The 14,132-nt window shown below is 31.1% G+C and overlaps 1 protein-coding gene across 1 annotated transcript; it reads left to right on the top strand.

Annotated features, from left to right (window-relative positions):
* Positions 1 to 6,113: 6,113 nt before the first annotated feature.
* LOC127809489 (uncharacterized) lies at positions 6,114 to 13,872 on the top strand. The gene is made up of 4 exons (XM_052348318.1): positions 6,114 to 12,193; positions 12,288 to 12,411; positions 13,221 to 13,325; positions 13,425 to 13,872. The coding sequence occupies exons 1-4, from the start codon at positions 12,171 to 12,173 to the stop codon at positions 13,800 to 13,802; spliced, it is 630 nt and encodes a 209-aa protein (XP_052204278.1). The 5' UTR covers positions 6,114 to 12,170; the 3' UTR covers positions 13,803 to 13,872.
* Positions 13,873 to 14,132: the final 260 nt, after the last annotated feature.

The following is a 14,132-nucleotide window of genomic DNA, read 5'->3' as shown; positions in this document are numbered from 1 at the left end:
TGTGCATATGAATATTTTTTTAAATTTTATTACAGTATTTTTATAATAAATTTTAGATATATAAAAAAATATTAATAAAATAATAAAATATTTTCATAACTTAAAATATGTACTAAATTATGAACCGCACCCAACCCCCCGCCCCCCGAAAAGTTTTTCCCTCCCAGGCAACACATCCCCCTCCCCTGCAAGCCTATTACCCTCACTGGTACTCTCAAAATAATAAAATATTTTTTAATATAAAATATGTATTAATATTTTGTTAAAATTTTAAAATATAATATTTCTTATAAATTTTTTTTATAAAAAAATAGTTTAAAAAATATTCAAATTTAATTAATAATTAATTAATTAAAAATTAATAAAAAAATAAAAAATAAAAAAGCCTACCTACAAACCCATCCTCTCTTCTCTTCTATTTCCCATGCACCTGCAAACCCCTCCCCTCCCCCTGTCAATCTCGAAATCCCCTCCCTCCCCCCCCAAAAAAAATTTTCCATTTCCCTCCCTTCTGCAAACTCATCCCATTTTCCCATCTTCCCTGCCAAGCCCCTCTCTGTGTCCCTTACCACTCGCCATTGGCGCCCTCGCCTACCCTTGCCGCTCCCTCGCTGGCCGCAGTCGCTCGTCGCCATAGCCTAGTCGCCCTCAGCTTCGTCGCTCACCCGTGCTTGTCGTCGCCGCCCTCAGCCTCGCGCTCACCGTCACTGCCCTCACCTTCTCCCTCGGCCTCTGTTGCTCGTCGTCGCCGCCCTCACTGTCCCTGTCGCCCCTGCCAACGCCACTTTCTGGTATATGTGTATGTATTTTGTGTGTGTTTACATACATATATTTCTGTGTATGTATGTATGTACGCCAGAAATGATGGTGTTCGCTGCTCATTTTTATGTGTATACATATATTTTGTGTGTTTACTGCTCATTTATATATATTAAATGTATGTACCCTGTATGTATGTTTGCTGGAATACTATATGTATACAAATTGCTGTATGTATATTAATGTTTGCTGGAATACTATATGTTTGCTCATTTATGTATATTAATGTTTGCTGGAATATTGTTTATATTTTGATTTTGTGTGTTTGCTGGAATTAAATTTTTGTGTGTATAATTGGTTTAAGATGTATGTATGTATATTAAGATTTACATACATACAGCGTTTAAGATTTATGTATATTTAATGTATGTACCCTGTATGTATGTTTGCTGGAATACTATATGTATACAAATTGCTGTATGTATATTAATGTTTGCTGGAATACTATATGTTTGCTCATTTATGTATATTAATGTTTGCTGGAATACTGTTTATATTTTGATTTTGTGTGTTTGCTGGAATTAAATTTTTGTGTGTGTATAATTTGGTTTAAGATGTATGTATGTATATTAAGATTTACATACATACAGCGTTTAAGATTTATTTATATTTAATGTATGTATGTATATGTACAAACATTCTTTCATCTAGATAATTTGGTTTAAGTGACTCATTTTTATGTTGTTTTTATGAATTAATTTGAAATTATTGAATTATATCTTTAGAAAAAGGATTCTTTGTTACCTAACTTTCTATAAATTAGTAATCGATCTCAATCTTTGTTTGTTGTTGATGTTTCGGTAATTTAATATGTATTTTCAAATGTAAGTTAATTAGAGAGTTATAATAATTTATATTGTAAATCTCAATGTATTGTTTGGGAGACATCTAGTAATGAAACAAAATAGATTAAAATTAAAATAAATAGTATGAAAAATATTGTGATGAAATAAAATAAAGATTAGCTCATCAAATTGGTGAACTGATCAATTCAATCTATTTTTCTTTAAATATATAAATCTATTAAAGTAATTAATTGGGTTTGTTTGGATGGTCCTGAACAAATATTCTGATTTGTTACTTCATATAATTTTAACAGCAATTAGTGTGTGTATATCATGAGTTGGGTAGTTTTTTGAAAACTTTGTTTGGAGTAATCAAGAGTTTTAGTTACATATGAAAATGGTGGTTTCTTTTTTGTTTTTTTAGTTTTTGGTTAAGGCAAAAGGAACTCATAATCAACTATGTAGCTGTAGTCAAACACTTGGAAATTAGTTGAAAAAGGAAGCAGATGGGGAATTAACTACTGTGAAGAGAAATCCCCTCAACAGTTCTGGTGTTGAAGGTATTATTTCTTACCGTAGCCAATCCCAAATATAGATTAAGAATAAGGGTTGCATTAGGAAAAAGACAATTAGCACACAAATCATCAAATCAAAGATGATGTGCAACCAGTAGTGAAAGAGCATTCTAGTACCCATTTAAAAACAAAGGAGATGTTTAGAGTTGTAGAAATTATAGAAGATTAAGCTAATGAGTGATATTATGAAACATTGAGAAAGGGGTGATTGAGAAAAGGTTGAGAAGAAAAACAAAGGCCTTTAAAAACCAATTTGATTTTGCGCCTAGTAAGTTAATAATGAAAGCAATCTACTTATCGAAGCATTTGATAGAAAAGTCCAAAAGATGAGCAAAAAGATTTGCATATGGTGTTTACAGACTAGAAAAAAAGTCTGATAGAATTCCAAAAAAAAAAAAAAAGCCTTGTAAAGAACTTTCTAGAAGAAATTATATGGATTGCTTATATACAAGTTAATAAAGACGCATGGCATCAAAGAACAACATATATTAAGACTTGTGAATGAGTTATTAAACTTTTTGTGGGATGTTTTTTTCTTATAAGATGTTGAATTGTAATATTTCTATTAGTTCAAAAACACAATTTTAAACACGAGATCATAAATATAATATAAACCATTCTTGTACATGATAAATCATATTTTATTTTGAAAGTATTTAAAAGTTTTCATCACATGCCTATTAACTGTTCTTTGTCTTGTATGGCAAAATATGGCACACAGATCGTCATATGGTCAGTCTATGCGTCGTCGTCAGTTCAGAGACACTGATGGGGAGGACCACATTGGTACACTCTATCTTTAACTTATTCATTACTTTGCATGTTAAATCCTTCACAATTATATGTTTTTGCAGGGGGACATTCATTTCCATCCACTGATATGAGATTTGATTCCCCTAGCCCACAAACACCTCACCCCAACTATGATAGGCCTTCTTCCACGCCTACTGAAGTCGGGGGTTCATCTACACCTGATATTTTATTCTTAGTAAAATGGTTTTGATAATGACTATATGAAAATCAATCTCTATGGATTATATGAATGAGAAAATGAATTTGTAATATAAAATCAATCTCTATGGATTATATGAATGAGAAAACAAATTTGTAATATATGAATTTTGAAGCAAGGTATGAAATCATATGGAAGAAATATTGAGTATGGTTGAGTGAGGTTTTATTTCAAAATATATTTTTGATAATCCCAACTTGCTTTCAAAAGAATCAAAATGAGGTTTTGTTAAGTTTTCAATGTTTTCAAAAGGATAGTCGACTATGTGTTTCATTCTGTTGACTATGCCTAAGGATAGTCGACTATGCTGTTTCGATCTGTCGACTATTTAAGGCATCTGTCGACTATTTTTCAGTCTGTCGACTATCATGTAAGGATAGTTGACTATGGCTTTTCATCTGTCGACTATTTTTGTTCATAAAATTCAAAAATCTCTTCACATTTTTGCAATAGTCGACTATGCATATGTATCTGTCGACTATGAAATTTTTGTGTTATAAGATAGTCGACTATGCATTTTTGTCTGTCGACTATGTTTTGTTTTATTTGTAAAAATAGTCAACTATGCATTTTCTTCTATCGACTATATCTTTTACAGAAAGCTTCCAACGGCTAGTTTTTCAACTCTAACGGTCACAAACGGCTACATTTCTCTTCAATCTTTTGGGAAGCCTATAAATACAAGTCGTGGATGATCAAGAGAAGACTAATGGACGGGAACGAGTTGATCTAAAGGGTTAAAATCATTTTTACTCAAAGCTTACAATCTTTGCGCTTTCACTGTTGTATTTTCTATCCAAGGCTTTGTTGTTCTATCATTGTAAATTTATTATTAAGCCTTGTTTTCATTGTGAGAGAACTTGTAACTAAGAGTGTTAACTCTTAGCTTCTCTCTTTCATTTATATCGTTCTTATTTTCCTAGCTTTGTGCTAGAAGACTTGCTCGTTGAAGCAAGTGGCTGTAATTCCTAGCTAGGTGCTAGAGGGCTTGCTTGTATAAGCAAGAGGTTGTAATTCCTAGTCTTGGACTAGAGGACCTACTTGGTTATGTAGGGGGTTTTAGTGGATGGTTTAAAAATCCTTAGTGAGGAGCTAAGGTAGTGGATTAGGCTTGGGTTAAGCCGAACCACTATAAATCCTTTGTGTTCTTCTCTTGTGCTTGTGGTTTTATTTCATTTATTATTTCAAGCAATTCAATAATCCTCACTTGCATCGAATTTTCCATCAAAAGGATTTCAAAGTTCTATCAAAGATTTTTAAAATATCCAATTCACCCCCCCTCTTGGTGTGTGCCATAAAACCTATTGTTTTAACAATTGGTATCAGAGCCTAACTCTTTGTTTCAAGGTCTAACAACCTAAGGAGAAATCCATGGCTCTAAAGGAAGGTTATCCTATAAATGTGGCACCGTATTTTGATGGCTCTTATTATGATTTTTGGAGAAAAAGAATTTGTGTATTCATGACATCCATTGACTGTTATCTGTGGTATATTGTGGAAAAGGGTTTTGTTTTAAAACCAAAGATGGAATGGGATGATCGTGATAAAATGAATTTTTCTTTAAATATTAGAGCTATGCATATTTTACAGCATGCCCTAAGTGATGATATTTATGTTAAAATTTCTAAGTGCTCTAGTGCTAAAGAGATATTGAGTACTCTTGATTCATTGTATCTCTTTGACAAATCTTGTGAGCATGTTGATGAAAATTTACAGGTTAAAAATCCATTGAATCATCAACAAATAGAGGAGAATGAAAGTTTCCATACCTCTAGTGAAGAAAACTCAAACATGTGCCTCATGGTAAATGAAGAAGAGGAGGTAACCTCTACTTCTACTGTCAATTTTGATGATTGTCGTCATAGTGAAAATGATCATTAGTCTAGTTCTTTGAATGCTAAAAATAATGACCATGATTCTTTTACAAATAAAAAGTTGTTGAATGCTTTAAATGATTTATATGTCAATTTTGAAAATCTATGTTTGAAAAATAAAACTATTCAAAAGAAATTAAATCTACTGTCAAATGAATTGGAAGTATTGAGATCAAATAATGAATATTTTCTTGCTTCCAATAAAGAATTTTCAAAGGAAAATACTTTGGAAGAATTTGAATTGAAATCCTCGAATAGTGCATTAAATGAGAGATCCATTTTAAAAGAGGAGATTACAAATTCATGTGATTATGAACTAGGTGTTCAAAATTTTAATAGTCAAAGAGCAAAAGTCAAGAGCTCACATTTACACACCTATCATGAAATTAAATGCTTTTATTGTGGTAAATTAGGTCACATTGCATACAAATGTCATTTAAAAAGGAAATCATATTATGGACCTAAAATGAAATGGATTCCTAAGGAAACCAAGCCTTTAAATGTTTCTCATGCAAATCCTTAAGGATCCAAGCATGTTTTGATACCTAAAAATTCTCATTTTAGGAGGAATGTGCATAAGGATAAGAAGCAAACAATTTTCATAAAAAGGAAACAAAAATCTGTTGCTTCACATCCTAGCTATTGGTATCATTTTAGAAGCAAAGGCTTTGAAAGAAATAATCCACATAGGTTTAAACAAATTTGGGTTCCTAAGGAAGATCTCTATGCTAACAATGGTGATTCCAAGGTGGTTTGGGCACCAAAGGCTTGTGGATAGTTATTTGTGCAGGTTGCTTGACATCCAAATGATCTTTAAAGAGAAATTTTTGTGGATGAGTCAAGCATGAAGGAAAAGGGGATGAAAAGAGATTCAACCCCAAAAGATGTTCTGTCATCCAAGAGTAAGATTTTATTAATTAAAATCTTGGTGGTACATTTCTATCCCTAAATTCTCTATGTTTAATAATTTTGATGATTTTGAATTATAAGTGTGCCATTATGATTTTGCTGAAAATTTCTATTCATAATGTCAAATATATTGGTTTCTCAAAATTAAGGGATATTTATAGTGTTTTGATATAGGCAGTGACTAAGGGGGAGAATAAAATTTGTTTCCCTAAATTTTGTGCTAGAAAATATTGTCTTGATAAATGGTCTTAAGCTCAACCTAATTAGCATATGTTAATCTTGTGACAAAAGATATCAAATATGCTTTAATGCTAATTCATGTGAAGTATCTTGTCACAAAGAAAATGAAATGAAGATCATAGAAAATAAGATAAAAATTGTGCATAGACTTATTCTCATCTTGTATAAGAGAAATGCCTAGTATCATTCATCTCCCATCTATTTATCTATGGCATAATGAACTAAGTCATGCAAATATGAATATGCTTATATAATCTATCCAAACAGGATCTTGTTGAGAAATTGCCTAAAGCTTAAATATGAAAATTATTTGAGGCATACATGAAAGGCTAACAAATAAGTATATCATTTAAGCCTTCAAAACTTGGCTATGTCATAAAAGACTAGGTCATGTGAGCATGAATGTTGTTGACTATCTATCCAACGTGATTTTGTTGAGAGATTTCCTAAGAACAAATATGAAAGAAACCACATTTGTGGTGCATGAATGAAAGGCAAATAAATAGATATATTATTTAAGCCTAAAAATTAAGTAACAACTCCTAGGTCTCTAACTTCACTTTATTTAGATATTTTTGGTCCTATGAGAACACTAAACTTAGGTGAAAAATAATATGTGCTAGTTATTATGAATGATTACTCTAGGTTCACTTGATAATATTTCTTGCATCTAAGAGTGAAACATTTATCCCGTTTGAAATATTTTCAAAAGATAAAAATATATATATTTCAAAAATTTCAAGTGATCATGGGTAGAATTTTGAAATGAGCAATTCAACCACTATTGTGAGGAAAATGTATTGATCATAATTTTCTAGTGCTAGAACAAAATGAGGTAGTTGAAAAGAAAGATAGATCTTTACAATAAATGACTAGAATTGTGCTATGTGACAAAATTCCTTTTTAGTCTAAGCCATTAACACCTCATGTTATATGTTGAATAAGATTTCTATAAACCTATCTTAAAGAAAACCCCTATGAGTTATAAACCAAATATTTCATATTTTCATATTTTTTTTGTAGTACATGTTTTATCCTTAACAGTGGTAAAAATTCTTTAGGAAAGATTTGATGTTTAGAGCGATAAAAGAATTTTCTTAAGATATTCTACTCAAAGTAAAGCATATAGAGTATTTAATTATATGACTCTAACAATAGAAGAATCTATTCTAATTATAGTTAATTATGTGAGGGTTGAAGTTCCAAAACCCAAGGAAAGTGGTGATAAAGAATTAGGATAAAGATTTGAAAAATTCTCATTAGATCAAAAGAATCAAATCTATCAAATGATAATATGTTTAAATGCTTAATGAAGAAAATGTAGCTCATGAAGAGAGAAAATCATCATTTCTAAGAGAGAATATGAGCAAGATAATGGGATCATAGAAAATCTTTTTAGAGAAATTAGAACATGATCATCTCCTAGAAATAAATGTCAATGTGCTGCATTATTTCTCAAATAGAACCTAAAAATCTTAAGAAAGCCTTGAATGATGAAAATTGGATCATTGCCATGAAGAGCTAAATCAATTTGAAATAAATGAAATGTGGCAATTGGTTCCAAGACTTAAGATCTCCCAACCATAGTAATCAAATGGGTACTTATAAACAAAATTAGAATTAAAAGTAAATTAGTAGCTTAAGGGTATAATCAAGGAAAATGAATAGTTTATGATGAAACTTATGCCCATGTTGCTAGATTAGAAACTGTAAAGATGTTATTAGCATTTTCTTGTTACAAGAAGTTTAAGCTATTTCAAATGAATATTAAAAGTGCATTTTTGAATGGTTAAATGAGGAAGTATATATTGATAAATCTCCTAGTTATGAGATATCCTCAATATAAGGATCATATGTTCAAACTCTCTAAAGCACTACATGATTCAAAGCAAGCCCCTAGGGCATGTATGAGAGACTTAGCAAATGTCTTATAGAAGAAAAACTTAAAAGAGCTCAAATAGAAATAACATTGCTTCTAAGCCTCATAACAAGGATATCTTATGAATCTACAAGTGATTTGTGTAACATCTATAAATCCCTATGGAATTAAAGTGTCAATATAATGCCAAGGGAAATTTGAAATGAGCATAATGGGAAAGTTAACATCTCTTCTAAAGATTGCAACCTAGGCAAGGAGATAAAGGAATTTATATATCTCTTCAAAAATACATCTTCTTAAGAAATCTAATTTTTTTCAAAAGCAAATTAGTAGCCACTCAAAAGAATAGTACATCAACCCTAGACAAATATGGGAAATGCCAAAATGGTGGAAAATGAGCATTATAGAAGTATGATTGGATTATTGCTATATTGATAGCAAGTAGGTAGAACATTGTGCTTAGTATTTGCCTATATACTAGATTTCAATCCAATCCTAAGACAAGTGAACTAGAGAGGTTTTCATCTTGATATACTGTGTGATTAAAACATTTATTGGGAACAGTTCTTACATATGATTTTCTTAGACTCTATAGATTTTCCATATATACAATTAATCTAGAAAATATTGTTTGGAAATACTTTCTTACACTCCATAGAACCATTTATGAAGATGCCATTAGATATTGAAATGCCCCTAACACCTTTAATTGTTTTCTATCTATAAAAGGAGATATTGTTTACAATTCTATTTTTTTTAAATGATTGGAGCATTCACTTCAAACAAAAGATGTCTTCGATATGGCATGCTTCTTATCTCAATCATTGGTTCCAAAGTAGATTAACTGGAAAATATTCGTAGAGTTTCAATCCATCCTTCCAAATTTCTTAATGATTCATCTTTAAATTGTGTGTGATATACAAAATCTTATATCCCTTGAAAATATACAAAAATCTTGTGATCTAAATTGTCAAAAGCCAAGCTTGTTTTTGCATTTTGGCTATAATATGACATGCATGTATGCTTATTGGGATAATTAGTATTTACTCTCATGTATTGCTTGAGTAAGAAATTATTCTAATACATGCTTTTTCTTTAAAAATTAAAGGATCATCTTGCTTATTGTAGATCTCTATATAAAATGATCCTATGTTATAATCCTAAGTTTAGGATATGGTACCTATGGCTTGATCTCTTATAAAGGCATTAAATATATGATTGAATGTCATGTTTTTGGGTACTTTAATGATTATGCCTTGAATTACTAGTGATCCATGACAAGTTATAAGAAACTTCCTAGTGTCTTTGTTTAGAAGGAAGTGAATTTCCATTTCATTCTCTTTCACTAAAAGTGATTATATAGTTGCTCAAATCCTATGGATGGAACAAAAGACTATGGCATAAATCCCCACAATATTCCAAATCAAATGTGCTAATACAAATGCTATAGTCCTAGCAAAAAATCAGGGAATCTTGCACAAAAAGAAAATATCAATTGGTATCATGTCCAAATCTATTGGAAATCAAACTCTAGATAAATCCCTATCAATTCTTGAGTTTAAGTGATTTTATCTAAAGAAGTTTAGATCCTTTATGTCTCTCAAATTTATCATTGGTTAAATCAAAGGGCTTCGCCGTCAATCTCTTAGATCTCAAATTTTTTTTTTGATAAATGATATATTCTTGATGGCATATAGTATTCATGTCTTGAATCATTTATAATGCTATTTTTCTTGTATGAAATAGCTTGATTATCTTTGTGTGACAAATGAATACTTGAGTATGAAATCATGCTTTATTTGCTAAAGGATCATCTTGCTTTTTGAAGTTATCTATATGTAATGATCCTATGTGATTACAAGTATGGCTAAGATTATCAAAAGACAAATGTATGTTCTTAAAGGCTATCTTTAATGTCTCTTGTATGAAATCTTCCATAACTTGTTTAGATTTATATTTTTGGATGACCACTTATTTTTGAATATATGGAAAGTAAATTCATGTGGTTCATTCCTTAAATTTATGGCCATTGATATGTTTGTAAAATCTTTTGAATTGAGACAATTACTATTTTTTTTATATATGAAAAATGTCTCTATGGTTAAAACCTCCCGTGTGAGTTTAAGGGGGAGTTTTTCAAAAAGAGTCTCTCTATTTGCTTGAAATGATATATTTCACTCTTATATTGATCATTTGATGTATATGCCTCTTTTATGATGAATGGCTATGCATTTGATCTAGCACTTTGATTGTTTAAATATGAGTGATTACTTGAAAAGGTATAGATTGGCTCTAATATGATCATGAGTATGCAATATGGTATGAAATTTTTTCAATTTTTGGCATCTCATGAATAAGGCTTCTGTATATGGCATGTGCTAAAAAATCTTTTATGATGCTAATTATGCCATCTTAAGGGGGAGTTATCTCTAATGTTTTAAAAAGAATCATTGAAAAAGTCTTGTGATTTGTAAAATCATGCGAAATGTTTTTATTTAAGAATGAAGTTTTTCAACCTATCATTGGGGGAGCCTCATTGTGTTTCAAAAAGGGGAAGTTTTAATCTTTTTGATTTTGACAAAAAGGGGGAGATAAAATGAATAAATTGATTTTCATATTTGTTTTTGTCATCATCAAAAAGGGGGAGATTGATATTTTATTCTTAGTAAAATAGTTTTGATAATGACTATATGAAAATCAATCTCTATGGATTATATGAATGAGAAAATGAATTTGTAATATAAAATCAATCTCTATGGATTATATGAATGAGAAAACAAATTTGTAATATATGAATTTTGAAGCAAGGTATGAAATCATATGGAAGAAATATTGAGTATGGTTGAGTGAGGTTTTATTTCAAAATATATTTTTGATAATCCCAACTTGCTTTCAAAAGAATCAAAGTGAGGTTTTGTTAAGTTTTCAATGTTTTCAAAAGGATAGTCGATTATGTGTTTCATTCTGTTGACTTTACCTAAGAATAGTCGACTATACTGTTAAGGATAGTCGACTATATTTAAGGATAGTCGACTATGCTGTTTCGATCTGTCGACTATTTAAGGCATCTGTCGACTATTTTTCAGTTTGTCGACTATCATGTAAGGATAGTCAACTATGGCTTTTCATCTGTCGACTATTTTTGTTCATAAAATTCAAAAATCTCTTCACATTTTTGCAATAGTCAACTATGCATATGTATCTGTCGACTATGAAATTTTTGTGTTATAAGATAGTCGACTATGTATTTTTGTCTGTCGACTATGTTTTGTTTTATTTGTAAAAATAGTCAACTATGCATTTTCTTCTATCGACTATATCTTGTACAGAAAGCTTCCAACGGCTAGTTTTTCAACTCTAACGGTCACAAACGGCTACATTTCTCTTTAATCTTTTGGGAAGCCTATAAATACAAGTCGTGGATGATCAAGAGAAGACTAATGGACGGGAACGAGTTGATCTAAAGAGTTAAAATCATTTTTACTCAAAGCTTACAATCTTTGCGCTTTCACTGTTGTATTTTCTATCTAAGGCTTTGTTGTTCTATCATTGTAAATTTATTATTAAGCCTTGTTTTCATTGTGAGAGAACTTGTAACTAAGAGTGTTAACTCTTAGCTTCTCTCTTTCATTTATATCGTTCTTATTTTCCTAGCTTTGTGCTAGAAGACTTGCTCGTTGAAGCAAGTGGCTGTAATTCCTAGCTAGGTGCTAGAGGGCTTGCTTGTATAAGCAAGAAGTTGTAATTCCTAGTCTTGGACTAGAGGACCTACTTAGTTTAAGTAGGGGGTTTTAGTGGATGGTTTAAAAATCCTTAGTGAGGAGTTAAGGTAGTGGATTAGGCTTGGGTTAAGCCGAACCACTATAAATCCTTTGTGTTCTTCTCTTGTGCTTGTGGTTTTATTTCATTTATTATTTCAAGCAATTCAATAATCCTCACTTGCATCGAATTTTCCATCAAAAGGATTTCAAAGTTCTATCAAAGATTTTTAAAATATCCAATTCACCCCCCCTCTTGGTGTGTGCCATAGAACCTATTGTTCTAACAACACCCACTGCCACCCCTGATAATCGTCCGATGATATGTCCATTAGGTTTTTCGTAAGTATCCCTTATCTTACTAATCAATTTTAATTTAAATAAAGAAATTTTCATTTTAATACATTACTTTACAAATTAATGTGTATTTTAACAGGTTTAATAATAATTTGAGCAAACGAGATATTTCCCGAATTATTCAAAGTAAGTTTGAGGGGCCATACCCGAGTTGGAAGAAGACAGATCCTGCTGTTAGGGAGATGTGGTATGGCGAGTTTAAGGTAATGTGTTTCTTTAGTATATCTATGGTTGATGGTTTGCTTTAGTAATGTCTAAATTTAAATTACCTATGGCTTATAATCAAGTGAATGGTATGGAGATAGTTTGGTAAAATTTGATCCATATTCATAATAAAACAATACTCATGTCTTTTATTTAAACGTTTTTTTATTATCTGTATCCTTGTATTTTTTTAATTATAGTATCCATTTATGCATGTCTAACTCTGTTATTATTGCTTAGAAAAGGTTTTTCTTAGTATATGTATTTAACCTAAGTCTCGAGAATAAAAATGCTTAGAAATAAATGTCCCACAAGTGCAGACAAGAATATTTTTTACCATGTGTATTATATGAGTTATAGATGCTTGCTATGAAAAACCCTTGCATTTTGATATATAATTGATTTTTTTAAACTTTTATTTTGTCTTAACATTACAGAAAAATTGGTCTTGGGATAGTGCTTTGGAGCATCAAATTAGGGCTAATTTTGAAAAGATGGCTTCTGATCGTATGACCGATATTTTATTTCATGTCAGAAAGGATTTGAATAAAAAACCCTCGTGGATGCCGCTTTCTGTATTTGAAGCCCTAAAGGAGTATTGGAATTCTGCAGAATTCAAGGATAAGTCTGAAAAAGGAAAGAAAAATAGGGCTTCAGACGTAGGAGGTAGTATGCATACATGTGGTTCCATACCCATGTCTGAGCATAAAAAGAGATTGATAATATTTAATGTTTAATATTATATTTTATTTTATGAATTTTTAATATATAATAATTTTTGCATTAACACTTTCTTTTTTCTTTGTAGTCAAGACAATTTGGTCGCCCACCTACACAAGCTGAGTTGTTCCTCGCAACACATAGAAGGAAAGACAATTCCGGATTCGTTGATAGGAGGTCCGAGGATACTTATGTAAGTATACATTACTTGTGTCTTTATATTATTTTATTATGCTTAATTGGCCTTTTTATAGTATAATGTATTTCATACATGTATCCATGATGCTTGCAGGCTAACTTTCAGACGCGACAACACGAGGCATCATCACAGTCATCGGTTGTTGGCCATTCAGAAGATAGTGAAGCTGGCCAGCCTTCGCACCCAGCTATTGACGATAGATCCTTATGGTTGGAGGTTGCGGGAGGTAAGAAAAAGGGTCATGTTTATGGAATGGGGTCAGAGGCACATATAATCCCCGGTTCTTACTATGTACCGACACCACAGCCACAGCCACCGCCACAGCCATCGTTGTCCGTCTCACTATCAGATCAGATACAAGAAGCTGTTCGGGTAGCAATAGAACCCTTCAACCAGCGAATCTCGGCTATTGAAGATAGACTACATTATCGTTCTTCATCTTCGTCGCCCCAGAACCCTTCGGATCATTAGCATGATCTATTATTTGTATGGATATGTAATATGGAATTGTAGACGATTATGGATTTGTAGATAATATTTGTATGCATGTTATTTTTATGTATGATATGTTATTTGTAATTGTTATCAGGTTGAATTTTTATTTTTCTTAAAAATAAAATTTATTTTTTTTAATTATATCTAAATTTGAGACGGATTTAGAGACAGATTTTCTTTGTTTCTAAAATTCGTCTCAAAATGCGATAAAATTTTATTTTATTTTTTTTAATTTTTTTTAAAATTTGAGACGGATTTTGAGACGGATATTTCCGTCTCTAAATCCGTTTGAAACACATTTCTAAA

Source organism: Diospyros lotus, chromosome 9 (assembly GCF_014633365.1).
Source record: "Diospyros lotus cultivar Yz01 chromosome 9, ASM1463336v1, whole genome shotgun sequence".
Classification (NCBI taxonomy): domain Eukaryota; kingdom Viridiplantae; phylum Streptophyta; class Magnoliopsida; order Ericales; family Ebenaceae; genus Diospyros; species Diospyros lotus.
Note: the sequence above shows the minus strand (reverse complement) of the source record. Positions and strands in the feature narration are given on the sequence as shown.

Bases quoted from the DNA above. Each gene is read 5' to 3' on its own strand.
- LOC127809489 (XM_052348318.1), top strand. From the start codon at position 12,171: ATGATATGTCCATTAGGTTTTTC. The intron at 12,412-13,220 runs GTAATGTGTTTC...TTTTCTTTGTAG, and splicing joins TGTGGTATGGCGAGTTTAAG to TCAAGACAATTTGGTCGCCC. The intron at 13,326-13,424 runs GTAAGTATACAT...TGATGCTTGCAG, and splicing joins GGAGGTCCGAGGATACTTAT to GCTAACTTTCAGACGCGACA.